Source organism: Tachypleus tridentatus, chromosome 8 (genome assembly GCF_004210375.1).
Source record: "Tachypleus tridentatus isolate NWPU-2018 chromosome 8, ASM421037v1, whole genome shotgun sequence".
Taxonomy (NCBI): Eukaryota; Metazoa; Arthropoda; class Merostomata; order Xiphosura; family Limulidae; genus Tachypleus; species Tachypleus tridentatus.
Window position 1 is genome coordinate 82,776,234 of NC_134832.1, and position 23,121 is coordinate 82,799,354.

The following is a 23,121-nucleotide window of genomic DNA, read 5'->3' on the forward strand; positions in this document are numbered from 1 at the left end:
CAATGTTGTGTATAAGTACCGCCCCAAAATATTAGCCAATACAAATAGAAAGCTATGAGAAAAAATTAAATTCATTATTTAAATCACGTGTTTTTACTGTGAATTATATATATATATTACATATATCTGATGTAAAACTCTCAGCTTTTGTTGCGTCCGTTACTTTAAATAACGTGTAACATAAAACTTTATCAGTTACATATAAATTACATTTGCTAATTTGAATAATCTGCACATAATTTTCAATGCTTTTGCAATATAATTGATAGTACTTAAAATGTCATGCTGACCTATTATGACTTTATTCGTTTTAGTTTTCATTAAACTTTTAATTTTTTGTTTCAATCCATTCTTGTATGAAATACTTTTGTATTTTAATTCATGAATAATTTCATTTAGTCATAGATCAGTGACAATTCAAGGTTTACCTAGTTCGACTTAAACCTACGTTTGCTAACGAAACATTGCTACATTTAGGCCATTTATTCATACTGCGTGCAAGGTCCAATGTTCATAAGACAATAAGCAGACCACTTACCTTCGTTATATCTTTTGTTCACGAGAAGAACTAGATTGTTACACCAAAATATACAGACTCTTTACGCACCTGGATGAAAAAAAAATATTAGAAATTTAATAGTAATGGTTAAGTCATATGTGACAAGTTTTGGAAGTTCTCAGTAGATAGAAGGTGAATACACCGAAAAGCTAACTTCACGTAACGGTGATCCACAGATCACTCAGCTTCTCGTGTAGGTCAAGATTATACACTACGGTTATGTCGTGGGGGAAGGGTTAGCCTCGGGCAGCCAATGGCTTAAGCCAACCATGGCCACTTCCTCAGGAAAGCGCTATTTACTTAATATTTCTCCTATAGCTCTTGCAACATTATCCATATCCTCATTGGCTGCTGTAAAGATGGTCCGCCCACAAATCACCGAGTCCAAAATTTACAGTAATACTGACAAACACCTAATATTAAACTGACCTTAGCCTAACGACTGATCAACGAATGTAATCTGATTCGTTCACCACCATCTCTTTTCATTTACGTTATTTTGCTTCAAAATTCAATAATACAGGATGAAGACTTATTATGACAATAAATCTCGTAACTTTTGATAATGCAATTCCTTTTAAGTTTCTTACACTGTCTTGTTATAGTCGCGTTTGAGATTATAACAGTGGATATTATAAAAACAAGGAAACTTTTTCCATGTATGTTTACATTGTTGTAGTAGTATCTTGATTATAACAATGACTCTTAAAATTAAATGTACAATCTAACGAAGAGCACAAGTTCGAAACAACATCTTTTTTGTATAAAAAACATAAAAAACTTGGTGGGTATTCAACCTATTATTTAATGTTGGTATTTTTGTCGCTTATTCGGTTTTAACTGTATTTGTCTTGTTTAATAGTGCTGGAGCAACAATAACAAAGTAACTTTTTCAATTGTTATCAGTAACAGTGGTTGTTGTCATGCAAGAATTAATAAATATGGAATTCAGAACAAAATATTAAACGTGTTTCAAACTCAATGTCCTAACTGTTTGTTTAGAATTAAGCACAAAGCTACACAATGAGCTATCTGTGCTCTGCCCACCTAGGGTATTGAAACCCGGTTTCTAGTGGTGCGAGTCCGCAGACATCCCGCTGTGCCACTGGGAGAGTCCTAATTGTGAACAACAATATTTGATAACATCAACAATGTTAAGATCAATCAGTGACTCAACCAGAATATGGGGGTTTTAATGGGACGGAAGGCTTACCAGAGAACTCTTAAAGAACCATTATAAAGCTTGTTATTAGTTGAATTCCCACAAAACAATAACGGAGTTGTGGTAAGAGATATTAACTATTTCATTATAATAACTATAAACTATTTTGCTATTAAATGTTGCGTTTTTATTGGGCGTATATAATGAACGGCGTAGCTTTCAACTAAAATAAAATTGCATATTTATTTAATTCTTTGAAATCGTTTCTGTTTATCGCTGTATTAGTGTTGGTAATGTCTGATTATTACAAACTGAATCTTACAGGTATTATTTAGTTGTTTAAATAATATTGTAGTAACCTTATTTATGTAATTTATAAACATACTGTTGGACATTCAAAATATTAACTGGATAAACCTTGCTACTAATTTACTATATGTTAAACTTGTTAATCAACTCGTATTAGCCTGTCTTATTTATCAATAGTCCATTCTTAAACAAGGAAAATAAACTGATTTTTTTTTAAAATAACTTTTAGAAACATTTACCCAAATGATTAAAAATTAAAGTTTGTTATAAACAATGACACCCCTGCAACGAATCATACGATTTCATTCTAATACCAGTTTATTTCCCTTTATTTATTTTAGGAAATGGGACCATTTGTGTATTAGAACCTGAGGCCATATTACGGTTGTCAGGAAGTTTAACTTGAATATATACGTGTTCATTGTTTGACCTGCTTGTCCATCTCGGGCAAAGGCCATGTGGGACAAAATTCATCCCCACAATCCTTTACTGCCTGTTATCGCTATATGTCACGTGACTAGCACTTGTTTTGAGAGTCATTATTGTGGCTGGCAGTTCAACAGTGACCAATACTGGAGTAAAGCATGAGAGTTTGGTGTAATGTTACTTTGACCTTGGTAGATACTTCCAGACATAAGGGCAAAGTGTTGATAGGATTCTGGTAAACGTCGAGTGGTCATGGAGACATAACTAAAGTCTCTTGTCTATTTACAGCTAACAAACTAATGATTGGTGACATCTTCCAGAAGACGCCAGTTAAAATCTTGATACAAATTATTTGTTATGAAGTATTAACACCCTAGAGTTCTCTTGCTTATACGAGTAAGGGTTCTGTTTACTTTATCAGAAAAAATACTTTCAAACTAATACGAATTTATTTCTAGATACTTCATTAATTCCATAATATATTTGAAAAAAACAAACTAATGAAACACACGTAATAGAAAAATCTTCTCTTTCACCAACGACAAACTTGATATGAATTCTCAATAATTGTTGTAATAATCCAGATATATACAGTATAACCAGCAGAAACAAATGTTGAACCAAAGTTATGGTAATCTACGTCTTTTCATGTTTCCAGCAAATACACGAACGTTTCTGAAAGTATGCCCTTGTTGTGATGTCTTTCTAAAACAAACGTATTATCTTGATTTGCGATCTTTGTTTATTAACTTTATCAATAATGAATTGTTGTTGTTGTGTTCTTAGTACAAAGTTATACAATTAGCTAGTTGCACTCTGCTCACTTAGGGGAATCGAATCCTGCATTTTAACATTGACGGTCTGTAAACTTAACGCTGATCCACAGAGATACATCAATAATGAATAAAAAAAAACAGTTTAAGAAAGAGAACAAAAAGCGTCTGAAAACCATACTTGTGTTGTTTTTAACCTCATGGTGTGATCGTTATATATATATATTTCTTTTGTTGTTATTTAGAACGGATATTTATATTTTAACCTAATATAGCTTAGAGCTTATTAGTTCGTTTTAAAAATCCACATAATGTAATTTTTTTGTATTCAACGTTTTTTATTAATGATTTGTAGTAAAGTTTTTCCGAAGATAAAGAAATTTTTTACGTTATAACTGAATGAGTGTTCTAAACAAAGTAAAACTGTATATATTAGTTATTATTCAAAGGTACATTAGGACTTAGCAACTGTTTAGTTGATGGAGGTCTGCGAGACATCTCTGAACATAAAGCTTTTGTTTAATATTTAGGTTTCTGTTTTTTAGATTTCTATAAAAATAATCTATAGTTTTTAACAATGTATTTAAAGTTTTAAAGCAATATTTTACTATTGAAAATTAAACAACGATTTATAAACACAATAAAATTTAGTCATGTAGAGAACAAGTTCCATGTTTTCAAAAGAAGACAGGCCAATGTTTTAGTAATAGCTACACCCTTGTAAAACGTTTATAGGATTGGTTTGTTTGTTTGTTTTGAATTTCGCGCAAAGCAACTCGAAGGCCATCTGCGCTAGCCGTCCCTAATTTAGCAGTGTAAGACTAGAGGGAAGGCAGCTAGTCATCACCACCCACCGCCAACTCTTGAGCTAATCTTTTACAACCAATAGTGGGATTGATCGTAACATAATAACATCCTCCCACGGTTGTAAGGGCGAGCATGTTTTGTGTGACGGGGAATCGAACCCGCGACCCTCGGATTAAGAGTCGAGTGCCTTAGCCAACTGGCCATACCGAGCCTTGATTATAGTAAATCACAAAAATGTAATACAGTAATTAATTGAGCAACAACAATTTATAATCACTTTATATAGAGAACATTGGTTTATCTTTTTTCTGTAGAGAACATATTGCATGTAGCTATCACTAGAAAGTGTTGGAATATATCTTTTTTCAAAACAAAAAAGGTGGTAACATATGCACAAAGAATTTAAGTGATTAGTATGAAAGCCAAATGTTTTCCTTGAAAAAAATAGAAGATAATGGGTTTTTTAGCTTATTGGGATGATATTTTGTCCCCTTCCCCGTGGCTATTCCCCGTTTGAAATTTTGCTGAAACCCTAACAATAGGTTCATAACATTTCTGCGTAATTCACTTTGGTTTTATTTTATATTACACAAACAAAATAGAGGTAAGCCACATAAGATAGGAGTAGCCCTTAGTTCATAATGTGCCACAGGAGACTGATAAACATAAGGACGACCCACCAGAATAGGAAAGCCTACACTTGTTTCCACAGTATATCCTCACCATAACTTTTCACGACAAACAAGGGTTGATTATCTTCTAGTAAAATTCCAGTATCGAACTGTTCGTTTTACAATAACACTCGTTTCAAATTGTGTTCGTCTCAAGTGGAAAGAGTCGTTCAGGAATTAGCCCTATCACTTGCTTTATGTTTTTCTGACAGTATCAAAGTGTTCAGTGGCACATTTCCCTCTTACTAAAAAATAAGTCTTTAAAAATTTGTGTATTTGACGAATACAACAGAACATATGACTGTGGAAATTGTGTTCAAAAGTGTTGCACGTTACTTAAGCCTGTAAAAGTATTTAAACTATAATAAAGAATATTTCATTAAGAATCACGAGATGTTTTCACAGACAGTATATGTCCCCTTTAATTACCAGAACAAATACATTTATTTATTCAGTACTGAATTTGAAAAGTCAGAAAGCTTTTACTTTGCCCATGCAGAGGTTAGGATTAATTCAAAATGGCGGCAAGAAAAAGACACTAGAGGTTTTAGTTCAACCTTGAATTCGACCCTCTAGTCAAAAGGGTAAAATCAACAAAAGATTCCTCCCCTATCTTTTCCATGCAAAATGTAAATTGTTCTTGCGTTAGTTCACAGTTGTATTTCATATTCAATAACTACGTACGTAGCGTGCTGGAAGACCTTGTTTACGGCCTTTCTTGCGCCACTAGCCACAGGCCAAGAAGGCGAACTATTTTTAGGAGCCAATGCCGATTCCACCCTTTGTCATGTATTATAGGAATGTACTAAGATCCAGGTAAACAGTCCGACCCTGACGTTATCTCATGGCTAAGCCACCATTGCCAAATGTAGGCTGCCGACCATTGGGGCGTGACCCTGAGCTATCTTTAGCATAAGACTGACCCACATCTAACTAGAAAAGGGTAGCAAGCAGAATTACAAGGGTTAGACATAAGCTCCGGTGGTTTGTAAGGGTTAGGTTCTAACGCGTCGGTGAAACATAATCAATCCCAGTATTTCCGGAGTTCTCACAGAGGAAATTTTAAGAATCCATACAATGGGAAGGGAAAAACTGAAGTTACCAAAAATAAACTCTTTTTATGGATGAAAAGAAAAAAAAAGCCTACCACCATCTGGGGTTAGTCCACGTAAACATGTTTGGTAGTACAGTATTTTTATTTATACCAAACTGTCTCACACATTCATCATGGTGATCAATTTATCTTTCCACTCTAAAATACGTCAAAAATACTGCATGTAACAAGTTTTTTTTTTCATATGAATATTTTTTGAGCTAACTGATATCAGAACACTTTCGGTCGAGGTAAAAATGGATTAGCTCTAACCTTCACTTTGTCATTTAGTTTAATTTGTAAAATATAATAAGCATTAGCTACAGTTTCACCAAATCATGAAAACAAAGAAAACCCATATTAAAAAGTAAATTAATTTGAAAGAACTGGTGTGAATACATTTCATATGCAGCTAAAAACAGTACTGTAAACTATTCCGTACGTTAGGTTTGCTTTCCTTCAGAGCACAATACTGAAAATGGCTGTTCGCATTCAAAATGATAAAACTGTGTACGCATGGAACCCATCCTAACCAATTATGGACTGATAATATTCAGAATGATTTAATTTCCTCTCAAACGTTTATAAAGTACATTCTTCAGAAAACGAAAATATGATGATTTTACACTGGAAAGCTTTCAGAAATATCAATAATAACCATAATTTTGTTTCAAGGAAAATTTAAACGGGTTAGACGTCAGCATGACCAGGTCTAAGAGCGTGACCTTAATTTAAGCACATTCATGCAGTAAGGATTACTTGTCCGGTGTTTTGTATAGTTAGCTCTAACTGAACATTACATTTACTAGTACGTATAGTATACTGACCAAAGTATCACGTGGTTATTTGCTGACCTTATTTGTTATTTCTGCTTTCAAGCTGGGGTAATTCCATGCAAGAAAATATGTACAATAACTGGATTATTCCAGTTGAGATCTCCATGTCTTAAGTTATAGGAAATCTTTGCAAAAAAATCTCAATTTTTTGTGAAACGAAAACTATTTTCATGTTCTTATCTGTCCTTATGTTGGTAAACAAACGTATTGTAAGTATTAGATTAATTTTTGTATCAAGTTAGTTAAAGCTACAGCTCTGTTTACCATATTCAATTTACATCTTAGAGGTCTGTATGATGTTATAGGTCATACACCAGTTCCATATAATTTGGGTTAAAGATGTGGAACATTACTTTCTCACACAGGTGAAAGCTGAATCAGAAGAAATAGTTTAAGCAGCTGCAACAACACACTTGGAAAACAATTTGATAAAGTAGTATCAAGCACCATAGACAAATAACAGAAATAAGCACCATTTGGAAATTGACAAAAGAATCTGTTGTAAAAAAATCAGTGGCTCAAAAACTGGTTATCAAGGACATCCAAGGAGCTTTTATTTCATCATGGAAGAATTTCTGAGTCAATGCCATTCGCTAAATCTAGTGGATCAAAAAATTGATGCTAAATGTCCTCCGCCTTCAACTTTCTTCAGAAAACATTTTACAAACAGAATGTTCTGAAGCAGCTTGCCATATGCATGGACAAAGTGGGAGAAGATACAACACCAAGATCTGCCACTTTTGTTGATAAGACAGCCATAGAACATTATTGGTTTTGGAACACAATCCAGAAACTTTAGTTAATAGGTACAGTCACCAAGACTGATGAATCTAGACAAACCTACACATTACATAATTTACGTTAGATGCATTATTGTGACTGTCCACAAGTTTTCCTGTAAGAACCAGTGACAAAATGGATAACAATGGTTTCAATGCATTTTATATCTCTTTCACTTCCAACATTAAGATTATGTAACAAAACAGCATAGACATTGAATTTCTTGTAATTTCCATTCACACAAGGTACATACAAACACTTGCAACAATAAATACAATGCTTTTAACCTCATTCTCAGTACCTGAACATTCCATAGAGAAATTTAATGTTAGATCACTGTACTCATGATCACAACATATTTAATGCTTATTTAACATGCTGTAGTTCAATACACTAGTATCCTACTTATTCAGTGTGATTAAGAAGTTAGCCAACAGAATCATATACAAAAGTTGCAATGGTTTTAAAACATGACACAAAACCTGAATACTTTCAAGTAGTTCATTATTCTTCTTCAGTGAACTTTACAAAGATGTTTGAGTTTTGGGTCTGTTATACAGCAATGCATGCAACATTTCTTAAAGCATTCTGTAGAATGTTCTATATTGATCATTACATCACATGATCTCAAAATCCTGTTATAATAAACACTACAGAAACATATTATTATATAATTAATTTTATTGTTTCAGCAATACTTTTTCAATTGGTTGACATATCAACTGATGGCAATAACAATCAGTGGGGAAAACTGAATAATTTCACATACACATTTAGCACAGATAATGAAAAAACACTACAGTATCATGTGTGTCGATACAAAATACGAAAACACAGTAGAATCCTTCAAAAGAGATCTATTGTATGACCAAAGCCTCTGAACATGAAAATAGATTATATTAGTCTTTAAAGTCTAAACCTTTATATTACTTTTCAATATAGTTAGCTATAGTTTATGATAGCAAAGATAGAACAATGCAAAATTTAGGCAAGATTGGCAAAAAATGCTCTTATTTAAACAAGTCCACTAGAGACAAATGTTACCAAATCTGTGGAAGAGGAACATTAAGTCTGTCATTTCCTAATAATCAAAAATATAATTTATGTAAGGTGAAAAACCTAGAAATAACTACAAACCAGTGAAAACATAGAATCTGAAAAACAAAAGTAAAATTTCAAAGTACAAAACCATGCTCATCACATCCACAACTGTAGAGTAGCTTCAAATATTTATATGGTATGAAGTACTGCACTACAAGTAATCCATTCACTAAATTACACTGGCGTAATTCTGTTTACACATAGGTAAAACTGACTTGATCAGACCTTAAAATTTTAAGCAGACATATTTTTGATTACAAGATGTCTATTTTATACAGGATAATCAACTTGAAAAATAGTTGAAGCATATCATCATTATTAAAATAATATTCAGTTGTGATTGAGTTATTAATACTGAAAGGATAAGTTAGACATTTTCTGATTCAAAGATCAAACACGCATTATGTGACTAATAATCAGAATATCTTACTGGTATCAATTATTAAGTTAAGGAATATCTGGGAATGTATATTTACACTAACAAAGTATACAGAACAACTGATTCATGAAGCTACAACAGTCTGATATAAAAAAAACCAATGAATTAATAATATGTAAACTACAAATTTACTTTAATTACCAAGTTGTAACTTTTTAATCACTTAACTATAACTTTTTAGTATAATTTGTTAGCTATATCTTTCTAGTTTAATCAGTTAGTTAAAACTTTCTAGATTAAAGATCATACCAAAATAATGATGGTCAGGTTATGTTTATCAGGAATAAGTAAAAATGATCTAATAATCATCAGGAAAAATACTGTGAGGGAAAGAAGATATGGCACTATGTTCACTGAGCTCTGACAGTTAAGGATAAGGACAAAATTGACTTGATAATCAATATAACCAGTTTTCAGGTAAAAGTTAAAGCAATCTGATGATCATTAAGTTGACAAAAAGATCAGAATGAATGGATGATTATCAAGTAATATATTAATGTTTAGAGCTGTTTTGAACAAGCTATAACTGTCCATGAGAAATTACAAAACAACTTCCTGACTGAAATTATACAATTTCAAAGAAACCTTTTTAGTGCCTCTAATGATCCCATCACAAATTATCAGTACCCAAATTAGATGATGGACAATAAGTTACAACTGTCCAGGATAAATATGGCCATCTGGCTACAACAGTCCAGAATAAAGTTTAGGATTACTTAATGATTATTAATATATAGTTCATAAAATTGCCAAGCCTGAGACACTCAGGTTACAGTTTTTAGAACAGACTGGAAAATACAGTGAGCATTAAGTTACTATTTAGTATGAAGGTAGACAGACCTTACAATCAATAAGCTAAAAGTACAGATGAGAAGCTGAAAACCAGACTGCAACATCCAAAATAAACACTAGAAAGATCTAATGATTAGCAAGGTAAGGCTTTACATTCAGACCAGTGACCAAAATTCCAGTTTTTCATGACACTTTTATCTATGGAATACTGAAACTTATGATACTGTAACCTGATATTTGCTAATACCTAGTCAATGTACTTTCTTTTTTCCATTTTTAAGTACTGTAATTTAGTTACCATTCTTAACTTACATTTAACCCTCAGAAAAATTGTTAGATGCACCAGAGTATATTTCACAATTAGCATTATATTTTAATAACTTTTGATTCCAATATGACAAAAATCAGGGAGAAAGCCCGTCTATATTATAAATAGAAGTCTCCAAAGAAGAATGATCCCTACAGCCTTTGATGCAAATTTCTATATTTTGTATTGTTTCTTTCTCATTTATTCATAAATTATTTTCAAGTACATTTTTTTGCATGTGGAGTTAACACAGACTATCTCTGAAACATTTTAAACTCTACTATGGGACTCTGGGGTCCATATTGTTTGTTGTATCACTTACAAATACTATCCCTCTCTCATAGTCTGAGCATCATTCAAGTATTATGAACATATAAAAATGTTGTATTTTCTACAGGTGTTTATGTTTTATGGCACTTCAATGGATAAATACACAGAGAGCTCTTGGTACAATAAATACATAGAGAGCTTTTGATACAATAAATAAACATAGAGCTCTTCATACAATAAACATTTGCTGTTACTAGATTGGCCAGTGGCTCATTGCTTTAATGTCAATTTTGTGTACACTTCTTTATTCTGTTTCTTTACATGGTATAGGCCACTTTATTTTTAGCACTTTGTTACAGAAATCACACAGCCAATACTCTGAATTGTGAAAATGGTTTATTTGTGATATGAAACACTGCAGTAATTTTATAAAATACACAATCAAATGTTAGGTCTACTATTTTAGTGTGTACAGAAAAATTAGTGCTTGTGCCCCTGACACTTACTTAAGAATTGATTATTATAGAAATATATGCAATTTATCTTGACAAACTGTGATATATGTGACAAAATGATTTTTTTCTCTTATAAACCAAAACAGGACCAGTTTATGCAGATATTATCAAAAAACTCATCTGACTATGCTACACAATAACTATAAAAATATCCAGGTGCATTAAACAAAATATTCTAAAGTTTAGAACTAAGATAAGACTTTTAACTGAAAGCATTTGGATTTACATTACATGGTTATCTTGGAAACCGTTAAAAAATACACTAGATGAAGTAGTTGGCAACTCCAATGCAACTTTTGGGATCAGCAGACATAAGGCTACAATATCATACTGATTTCATTATGTTGTACCATAAGAAGGGATACTCTAAAATTTAAAACCCTTCTGACATGTTGGTCACAGGTCTAAGTATATGGTTACAGAGGCCCAAATCAGGCAGTAACTGTGAAAACAGAAGTTAATGAAATATGGTAATTAACAAGGGTACCAGTGTTCAGAATAGAAGTCAAGATAACTTAGTGATCCTAATATTAAAAATTTTCTAAACAATCAAGACAATCCACTGATCATTAACTTACAAGTGTCCAACAGAAAAATTTAGATAACTTTGTTATCATGGTTATAATTGTACACTTAATAGTTAGTAGGACCCAACGACCAATATTCTCAAACTGTTCAGCACTCCAATGATCAAAAATAAATAACAGAATATTTAAAATAGAGGCGTGGATAATGTATGTTATTACAGTTATGCTATGGACTGGATGATTTGTTTATAATCAGGTAAATATTTTGACCTCTAAAATAATTATTAAGTTTCAGTTGGTCAGTATAAATACGACTATCTTCAGGTCTAAAATATTCAAAATTAAATGCAATAATGCCTTGATAACCATAAAACTACAAATGTTTAAGATAGGCTTGGATGGATTAATGATTATCAGACTACATATGTCTACTGTTATAATGATAAATATTTCCTTACTTTTAGACTCTGAATATTCAAGATAAAAGACAACATAACAATCCACAAGTTACAACTGTTCATGACAGTAATTATGACCTGAGGATCAATAGACTCCACCTCCCCTAGCCAAAAAATCAAATAACCTGGTAATTATCAGCTTACAACCTACCAAGACAGAAAATGAAAACCAGGTGAAAATGAACAATAATGGATGGAATTTTTTCCAAAAATTTTAAAGTTCAAAAGCTTTCTAGATTATAGTTTAACCTTTGTTTTACTGACTTGCATGACAGTTCCATATTTTTCAAATACATCTTTCATTCACTTCTTGCAACATGGTACCATAGTAATTCACAACTATATAAACATTTTTTCATCTGAAAGATTAATATTACAAAAATACAAGTAAATAGCACCTCTTGATACAAAGAAATATTAAAAATAAACAAGTGATTAACTGAAATTTAAAGGTAGGTGATTACTGTTTACAGAGAAATAGTAGATCAGTAACCACCTAAAAGAACTTGTTTATCCACAACTATGCATATGCAGAAGCTTTAAAAACCTCTAATGCATTCATTATGTAGCACTTTTGAAATTTAACTGAAATTTCAGAGAAATTCAGTATAAAAAATGTCCAAGGTTTTAAACAAATCTTACAATTTTATACGTTTTCAAATAAATCTTGTATTTTCCTTAATAAATGTTAAAGACTGCCATGGTGGAAGCTGTTTTAATGAATGGCAGAAATGGCAAACCTCAAATCATTTTAAAACACAAAATTAGATTGCATAAAGGAGTCATAGTATACAAAAGAAAATTTTGACTCTTAAATCAAATATTAACAACATTAATGAAACAGTCACTAAAACAAACTTAATTTTTAATAATGTAAGAAAATGAGAACAAAGGAAACCATAAGATGCATAATATTTTTATATATTTGGTTTGGACCTGCATGTTTCAAACAGAAGTTATAAGCATTGAGAGAGAGACAATTAAAATAACCCAATTCACAAATTTCAATGTGAAGAATTTACAAAGGGGTGATAATCAAAAATTCACAATTTTCAGGAATATAGGAAAGTTAGAAACAGTGTTATCACAAGTTACTTTCAAATGAAGAGAGAAATACTAGTAGTGTGGATATTACAAGCTGTGGAATAAATCCACAGAAGGGCTTACATTAAAAAAATCACTGAACAACATGAGCATTTAATTATCACTAGCTCCACACTTATGAGTACTAGCTTAAACTAGCTAAACAGTGGGCCTAAATATGGAATGCTTTAAACACTACTAACTGGTATCTCATTAATTAACATGAATTCAATACTTACTCTGTTCATCAGATGGGGCAAGAGTCATCAAGAGAGAAAAATAAAAATAAAAAAGAGTATGTTCCTTTTAGAACAGAATAAAATAAAGTAAATTACAGCAATACTAATTTGATCAAACAGGATAAAACAACAGAACTATAAAAGTTTCATAACGGACAAGCAGTGCCAAGAACTTTTTTTTTTTTGCTAAAAAGAAGAGAAAAAATCAAGACAAGTGTAAAATCTTCATGTTAAACAAAACAATGTTGGCTTAACATGGTAATACAACTAATAAAAAATTGTGAAGCAAAATGAAGGTTAGGATATAAATCTTTATGTCAGAGTGGAATACACAAATCTTAACTCTTTCATGACAGACAGAATGGGCTCAAGCTCTTCTTGTTTGCAAGAGAAGGTGCAAAAATACCAACTATTCTTTCAAGAAAGAAAAAGATAAGCAATGGAACTAATTTGCATTATAATGTTACCTAATTTTGCTACATAATATGGAGTAAGACAGAAATATTCATTATTACTCAAGTAATCAGAACATGACAGAATATAAAAAAATAACTTCTTGTTAAACAGAGCAAAATAGATATAGGAGCATCTGTTAGGCTACTTTGCTGATAAGAAGAATGTAGGATACAAAAAATAAACTTCTTCATAGAAAGAACAATTTGGGATAGATAGACAGATACATACATGAGGTTTATCATTAATTTCAAACAATATGATTATGTGTTACCATCACCAGAAGTGTCTACTTAAAACAATAAAATAAATAACTTGAATGTGACTGAAGGTAACATTTACTATTACATAAATAATTCCTCAAAAGAGCTTTAATATTTAATGTAATCTCATCTTCATGGCTACCAGTTAGTTAAAAGGTAAAAGATAGGGTGACAAATTATATTGTTAACCAAACACAACCTTAATATCAGCTAATAGCTTATACCAAACAAAATACAAGGTATAATATAGTATGTACAAGAAGTTAATATTAAATATTTCTCGCTGCAAACACAGAAATCTTTACATCTGCTACTTTAGGCATCTATACATCACAGATCACCTTCTTGTTAATATTGTATACTTTTTTTTTTTTTAATAACTACTGGCTATATTACATTCATATTAAAAGCCTTGCACGCAACAACCACCACTTAAAATAAAAAAAAGCAAAATTAAACATCTACAATAAAAAAGCCACTATGAGAGGCATTCTGTTCCTTCTGTTTAGGTGATTCATCTTCACATTGAGAGTCCATTAGTGTAGCTACAACTGCAAAAAGGTAATCAAATATAGTTATTTAAAACCTTACACTTTATAGCCACAAACCATCCCATTTGTTTACAATATTAAGATAAATGCCTTATGTAAAACCTAATATGGTGGTGCAAAGTTCAGAAACATAAGATTTACATTTCTTTTATGTGGAACAAAGATAAAAAAAAGCTAATAATAATAATATACTTAGATCTTTAGAAGTAAGACCAATAGTTAAATGATACATTCCACATTACTGAAAACCTTCCAAACAATGAGCATTACAAAATTCGTTCCATTCTTTAGTCAAATACTAGCTTAATATTTTTTGTTAGTACAAGTTCATGAGAATCATACTGCAAAAATCTCAGATCATGAAAATATGAACTAGTTGCAAAAGCATTGATTACTGTAACAGATTTACTGTTATATATTTATTTTAGTGCCTATGTTTGTTTCAATACAGTTTTTTTTAATGCATATGACATATTGTTGGATGTGTAATGTGCAAGTCCTGCCTGTTTTCTAACTCTGCAGAAGATTCATGAGAGTTAAAATCAACAGTATTTATTTTATGAAAATCCTAGCATGTGTTTGAACATTATTGAAAGTTCTGAAATCTTGCCTAAAGCTACATAAACCAATACACCAAGAAACAATATTATAACTATTGGTGAGTTACAATCGGTCTACGATATGCCTTTGAAGTTATAATTGTGATTAACTCTTATTAATCAGAAAAATTCAGAATTAGACTAGGAATGTTTACAGATATTGAACATTACAACAAATTGTTCAACTTCAGTGAATTAACATTTGACACTTATTTTTATGAGGATATTGGATATTTTCCTTAAAAAGAAGTGAATTTGTAACCAGTGTGAGGCCAGCCAAGAAAAGACATTGTTAGCATAAATGAGGTGTAACAATTTCAACTAAGAATTAATTTGCTCACTGTGTACCTGGATTGTTGATAAAACGTTCAGCTCTAGACTGAACATAATACTTATTATTGTCTGAAAGTTTGTAAAACTGCTGTATATATATATATATATATATATTATTTATCTCAATTATTTGTAATAAATGTCATTATAAACTGCATTGTTATTTGTATATTAAAATATATTTGCATTATGAAGGAGAACTGAGTATCAATCTTTTTGGCAAATATTAGAAATCTGATACATATCAAAATTCATATAACTTCTAAATTAAATTTTCTGCCTAACTGAAATTGTAATACGTAATGAATATAATGTCACTGAAAAATCTATTTACCTTCAATACCTTGCTCTACACGTTTGAGATTCTTCAGAACACTAGACAATTCTCTGGTTAAATTAGTATGATTAATGTCAAGAGTGTAGTCTGGCAGTCTCTTGTCTGTAATCTGGGGAAGAACTTCATCAATCATTAGCCGTGTGTCACTGTTTGTTGGATGCCTGTTTCTTGGGAAAAACAGCTCATTTAAAACAGAATATAGTGTAATGTTCTGAGATTCTATTGATTTATTTTCACTTCTGAAACATATTAATAAAAATATTGCACTTACTTCTCTTTTTCCAGAATGATTCTTGCTGTACTACGAAGTTTGGCTGATAGCTGATAAATAGCTGACACTACTAGGCAGTCCAATGCCTAAAGTAGTAACAAAAATCAATTTTTAAAATAAATACTTGACACAAATGTATCATAACTTTTAGAATGGATATAAATTTTTAATAAACAGTTTACAATTATTAATTTCATGAACAAATTTAAGTCCTAGCATGGGAGGATTTCACTCATATACCTTGATATTTTTCTTCTGATGGTAAAAATATTTAATTAATTGCATGAAGTGTGGAACTTACTAAATACTTAAGTGCTATTTAGTTTCTGTTCCTGTTTAAATAAATTCATAAATTTTAATGCAGTTATTGTAAATGTTTTTTTCAGTTTAAGGGTTGATTATTACAGTCTCAACTCACAAAGAAGCCACTTAACTGAAAAACAATAAAATGATTACTTTTTTGATGGAAGGGTTCAACATTAAACATTTGAAATGTAGATGTGTAATCAAAACCTCTGCCAGTGCTGACAGGGGCTAGTACTGATTTAAAATATACATAAAAGCTCACTTGAGATGCAATCTTGATGCTCTTTAACCCTATACTGATGGGTAAAAGGCTATGTCATCTCATTTGTTGACTTACATTCACAATTTTATTAAACTATTATATTCTGTGAATTTATGCCAATAAGTTTGGTATCAAAATGTAGATATAATTCAAATTGTAGTATTATTTTTAATTTAAAAGTAAATATAATATTAAGACAACACATTTAAATATAAATTTCTGTGAGTCACATGGTATGTTAAATGCAACACTAGTTCAAATCAGATGTTTATGATGTCAAAACACTTAAGTCTTAGTTTGATATGAATCAGGAACTCAAATTACTGATACTGACAACCCATAATACAAAATATGAACTTTATTTTCCTTACATGTTGAGATATAACTTATGTACTGAATCAAATACACCTTTCACTCCCCTCTTTCTATTTTTGGAAATGGTCCCTCATATATATACTAGCTTCAATGCATGAAGTAAAAATAACCAACTAAAAGCTCAGAATGTCCCCATAGTTGCTTTCCAAGACATTTTAAAGTGCTTGGAAGCCATATTATTCTTTTCAAACCAAGATTTCAACCAGGTAGGTTGTGTCTTTAGTGTGGTGCTCAAAATTACACAGGGTCACAAAAAGTTTAAAGTATATAATAACACTCAGAATATTATTCACTGTGTTAGTGCTTAAGTCCTGCTTTTTATTTTTTAATCTTTTGTTATTTTTATTAATTTTCAATTTAATATGAAAATAAGGTGATACAATATTACTCATTCTGTAACTTAGTTCTGTGAATTTTGTTTTAAGTTGCCATGAAACAAGTTCTACACCTGATACTTTAAAGTTTTTACTTAAATTTAAATTCAAATTTTAAAAATCTCAATATGAACAAACAAAAACTTTGAGTAAAATCAGTCCTATAGTTTATAAGAATTAAACTTCATAGAATTTTATTTTAAACCATTAACTAGGTAATATTCTTAAAACTTGACTGAAAAATGCAGTCAATGCAATTTCTATGCAAATCAAACTCAACAGTATTCAAATTTAAGTTTTAGTTATAGGCACTTCTTTTCCTAGTGACTGATGTAAGTTATTACTGACTTTCAATGAGATTTAACTAAGTTCTGTGTCTGGCTTACTGGAACATGTATTTACAATTAACCAACTTTTTATATATAATGTAAATAATCAATCATATGATGTGTCTACCATTATAATAGTGAAAGGAAAAATGTCTCTAACAGCAAGAATATCAATCCTTTGGTTACATTTCTTAAATTACTATTTACTTTAAGAATTAGCAATGGATAATGAAAAAAAAGTGGAGTGACTCCATGTACAAGTATGTGAAGAAATAAACAAGTTCAAATGGATAAAAGCAATAAACAGAAAAACATAACCTGGAAAGCATATGTTTTCTTAAAACATTTTCCAGACAGAGCACCAACTGAAAGAAATCTGTTCCCTAAATTTAAATTGAGAAAAAAGCCATGCCTGGTTGACAAAAGTTGATTGACATGAATGAACAATTTGACATTCATGATAATGATGTCTCCAAACCTTTTAATGGATGTTGACATTGAACTGCATCAAGAAGCCACGTGTGTGCAGTGACGACGTAACTCAATGTTTTACATGTACTTACCACCAGCACCCAGTATGATGAATCTATATTATGTACAATGATCACATGTATGAAACACCCTGGTCAGACTTTCAAACAAGATGTACCCAAACCAATTTAATGTTAATAGAAGCAAAAGGAATACAGAGTAAACTTGAAGAAAGGATAAAGTCAGCTTTAAAAATGGGGTTATAAATAGTGACACACTTCTCTATAAAGGTATATTACAGATGATAAATAGGTTTACTTAATATTTTGCTTTAAAGTGGATTAATTTATTTTATCCTTGTATGTTGTACATGTACCTGTAATTCCTTCACATGTTTATTTCAGACTTTATTGTGTTACTTGAATTGATACACAGTCAACACATCTATTAGATTATTGTATTTTATAAAATATTTATTCATACATGTTCTCTAACCTGTAATAATGTACTGTTAGCATTAAGTTTAGTTTTTATGTTTATCTTTATAGATGTAACCAAACAAATTTCTTTTAACCCTGGTTGACATAATGACTGAATTCAATACTTTAAATTATCAACTGCAAATAGATGATCAATTAATGTTTGTTTTAATGCAACTTGAGCTACATTTGATATCTGATGAACTGTCTCACAGATATGGAATATCAGAACATTTTGCCTGGTGATGAAATTATGGCAGATACAGGATTCACACTTCATGATTTATTTTTTCTGTTAAAAGTAAAATTAAATATTTTTGCATTTACCAAGTGTAAAACCTAGCTTGGTGCAACTAATATGATATTAATAAGAATTCTCATGAAAGAAGCCATGTGGAAAGAGCAAAAAGACAACTAAAGTTTCTAAAATACTAAGCAGCATTGTACTAGTTTCCTTCATGTAACTTTTTGACAATATTCTGCTTGTTTGTTCAATACATGTAAATTTAAGGGCTGATCTTATTAGGGATAATGACACTGATGACACAAAATAATAATGGAAACAACAATTCTGTATTCAAGTAACCTTGTACTGGGAAAAACTGAACCATTGTCTTTTGTACTTTATACATTGTGAATGATATTTCACTTACTACACTATCTTGCAAAATTAAAATATTTGAATGTGATGTTCTCTTTTCACAAATGTAGTATATAAAAGTATTTCCTACCATCGTGACCATGCTATTATATACACATACACTCAAAAATGAACATCAGAAAAGTCAATCAATTGGAATAATGATTGTTGTTGTTCACTAAGATAAAAAAACTCTAGCAAGAACTACTTTCAACTAACACTAGTTATTTAAAGTTCAACACACTGCTTGATTCCACTTCAGTAAATAAGACTGGTTGGCTGATTTAGTGTTTTATGGCACAAAGCAGCTAGGCTATCTGCACCAAACATCCAGAAAAAGGTAAAATTAATGTAAACATTCAGAAAAGGAAATTAAGGTAAAACAAAATTTAAAAAAAAACAAATAGCATAAAACAAATGTTTACATCTAGTCTACAACATTAAGAAAAAAACTACAGTAATAGAAATCAAAGAACTTTCTGTAGCATAATTGTAATTATCATAACTCACCAGGAAGACGAAGAGGTAAGTACAAAAACCACCATCAGTCACCTGAAGTTGGCCTTTCCAGTCCTGTTTCTGAGTTATTTGACGATATGGCCATTTTCAAAAAGTAAAGTAATAAAGGTTTTAAAAGACGTGTTGCAAAATTTTAATAATAACTCGCCAGGATGACTAATGGGTAGTTCAAACAGCAGCGTTAGTCACCTGAAGTTGGCCTTTCCAGTCCTGGTTTCAAGTTATTTAACATTATGGCCATTTTCGAATTTCAAATCAAACTAGATGGACTGTGATTCTTAAAAGGGAACCACAATAAAAAAGGGTTAAGGTAGAAATTAAAAAACTAAAAATTTTACCATCACCAGTCACACTGTCTAACATCACAGATAAACCTTGGGACAGAATACGTTTAAAATGGTGCCACCATTGAGAGGCTTAACAATGGCAAGAAAGTAAAACGTCGCCTATTGTGACCCGAGTGTTATACAGACTACACACTGGTGCATCAGTTATAGATAAAAGAAAACAATGAGTTAAAAACTGTGACCAATGTGTAGTCCAGTTAGAACAATGTCCTTTTTTTGATCCTTACAGAAGCAAGATGGCCAAAGTCCAATATCTGGTTTTATTTGGAATAGATTGTTTTCACGTTGCTCACTCCAAGTCGACTGCCAGCTGGCACAGAGCCAAGCCTTGTATACAGGACCATAGTCTGCATATGGAACAGCAGTGATAGTAACAGAGCAGATCAGTTTAGCTGCAGTGTCAACGAGCTCAAAGCTCATTCCCTCGAATACCAATGGGGCCCGGTATGCAGAAAAACTGAATAGAAGTAGATGCTAAAGAGAAATGGGCCAGTCAGTTTTGAATATCAGCAAGAACAGGGTATGAACAAAAGTGAAGAGATTCCAGGGCCAATAGAAAACTAAGCGAGTCAGTATAAATAGTACAGTTTGAGCACTGCTTAGCTTCAATGTGATTCAGGGCAAGAGAAATGGCATACAGTTCAGCAGTGAATACAGAAGCTGTAGAGGTGACTCTGCATGCAACCACTAAATTGAAACAAACCATGGTAGAGCCTACAGAGTCACCTGGTTTTGAACCCTCCGTATAAATAGGAATGGAAGGATGGTTCGAATGATGTTCAGCAAATAAAAGATGGTACTTCCAATTGGGAGTATTTGCTTTTCTCAGATGACTTAAGGAAAGGTCACATTTGAAGACTGTAAGAAGCCATGGTGGGATGGGCTGACCTGTGAATAAAGCAATGTTATCCAAGGACAGACCCAATTTGTCCAACTGCGCCTGGATACGAAGGCCAAAAGGAGCAATGGCAGGATAAGTAATGTTATGAATCATTTTCAACTGCTGTATCTCTTTTTCTTCCAACCATTTAGGGCAAGAACGAAAGTAGAATGGGTGAGAGCCATTGCAATTGATGCAATAAGGGTCCATTTCACACTTGCCACCACAACGAGCACACTTCAGGGAACCACAACACAACTTCTGGCACAATGTCAGAACAAGAATATTGGCTGGCATCATACTTCCATCTTTGCAAGTGGAGATATGTCTCACTGCAGAAACTCCTTGAGTGGAGAAACTAGTGAGAATCTCTGACTCAGGGATGTTCTTCAAATCCCTCTCAACAATAACTCCTCATGATGAATTCAAAGTAGCATGAGATGTAACCTCAATAGGTATATCCCCAATTGCCTTTGAATTCAAGAGGAATTCACTGTGTTGAGATGTGGATGTTTCCACCAATATGTCACCAGATTAAAGCTTCTTTACTAGCTTTGGAGAGCCAGCATGTCCCTCCAGTCCCTTCTGAATAAAAAAGGGGGACATTTGCCCTAAAGATTTGTCTGAAAGAGAATGTATGATAAGAAAATGAGGTACAACAGGTGTAACAGATATTAAAGATTGCTGCTCAGAAACTTCAAGATGTGGATGTTTACCTTTGGACTGTTTTTTCACTACTTTATTTAAATTTTTATTTGTAGGATCCATAATAAAAAGGGAAATTTCGATGCCCACTGACCCCTACGAGGGGACGCATTACAATGTCAAACAAGGACACTGCAGCAATGCCAGGGTTTTGTGAACACTATACCCAAACACCAGCATCAGAAACAATATCCACAACACCTGTTGAGAACGTCCAACACTGGTACTTGGTTGACCCTAGTCCAAGTGGACCAGCCGATTGACCCAAGGGGGACCACTCCAAGGCCGCCCGTCTACAGGAATTTAAGGCAAAAGTGATGTGTTAGGGTTGGACCCCTCAACCACCAGGATCCTCTCCTCCCTTTCATGGGTATCCACCCACGGCAAATGCATGGGTGAACGTTTAGATCCCAGAAGAGGTAAATTAAAATACCAGAACCTTCCCTGGGAGGTCCCCTCACCACATACAGGAATCCACACAGAGGGGTAAAGTAATTGGACAGTGGTTTGAATGAATCTTGGGATCCACGTACATGAATCCACACTGAGGGGCAGTAAAAAAGAAAAATTATTTGTTTGCATTTTCTTTAGTTACTGCATATGGTGCTAGTAACAGTATCAGCCCCCAAGAGGCTGCATCTAAAATTAAGAGTGATAACTGAAAAAAAACATGTCTACAGCTCTGATAAACATTTATGATCCATGTGCATATATTCATTGATGTCAAAACAGCTCAATACAGGAGGTCAGCATTTTTGTAAATCAGTCAACAATTTATTCAATGCCTTTTGGCTGAACTAAAACAAAACTAACAAAAGTCATATATGTATTGATTTCTTATTGTTAAAATATTGCAAATAAATGCATAACCAACATAGAATATGTGGCAAAGCATAAATTCTGACACATATACAGCTCAGAAAAACTTCATTTTGACAGCTATCAGATTCAAGTTGAATGGTCACTGAGTTATGTATAATAATGTTTACACAATGAAAAGTATTTATTTTGGCAAAGTGGTATGATTACACTTATTCTATGCAAACATGTGGCAGTTAAGAGCTTGAACTTCTGACAAACCCCAATATACAAGATGTCACACATGTATGTTGAAACTCACAAACATAAAATATAAGAGTGACCACAAGGCTTACACCAACAAACAGTAATTCCTACAGCAGCATGCAGTGGATTTAATATTATTTCAATATCTATGTTTGTTTCAGTTTAATATATAGTTAGATATGTATGTAACTTATATTGTTAAATGTATAGTGTGCAAGTCCTGCCTGTTCTCTAAATTTGTAGAAGATTCTCAAGAGTAAGAATCAACAATATATGTTTTACTAAAGTACTAGCATATCTTTGAATATTGTTGGGCCAAGTGAACTCTCTGGAACTTTGCCTACAGATTATAAATCAACGTGCCAAGAACTAGTAACAGAATAGTGTTTGGTCATTAGTCAGTAGACTATAAGCC

At 32.1% G+C, this 23,121-nt stretch overlaps 1 protein-coding gene across 7 annotated transcripts in view; it reads right to left on the bottom strand.

The window, feature by feature from the left end:
* Positions 1-12,497: 12,497 nt before the first annotated feature.
* LOC143222802 (uncharacterized) overlaps positions 12,498-23,121 on the bottom strand; it is a 55,723-nt gene continuing 45,099 nt past the window's right edge. For 6 of the 7 annotated variants that reach the window (XM_076449842.1, XM_076449847.1, XM_076449845.1 and 3 more), the window contains 3 exons: positions 15,955-16,040; positions 15,681-15,850; positions 12,498-14,414 (listed from right to left, as the gene is read on the bottom strand). In XM_076449842.1, coding sequence (XP_076305957.1) covers positions 14,317-14,414; positions 15,681-15,850; positions 15,955-16,040 — 354 coding nt within the window. In that variant the 3' untranslated portion in view covers positions 12,498-14,316. The remainder of the gene's footprint in view (positions 14,415-15,680; positions 15,851-15,954; positions 16,041-23,121) is intronic. The other variant, XM_076449844.1, reaches the window with a different exon arrangement.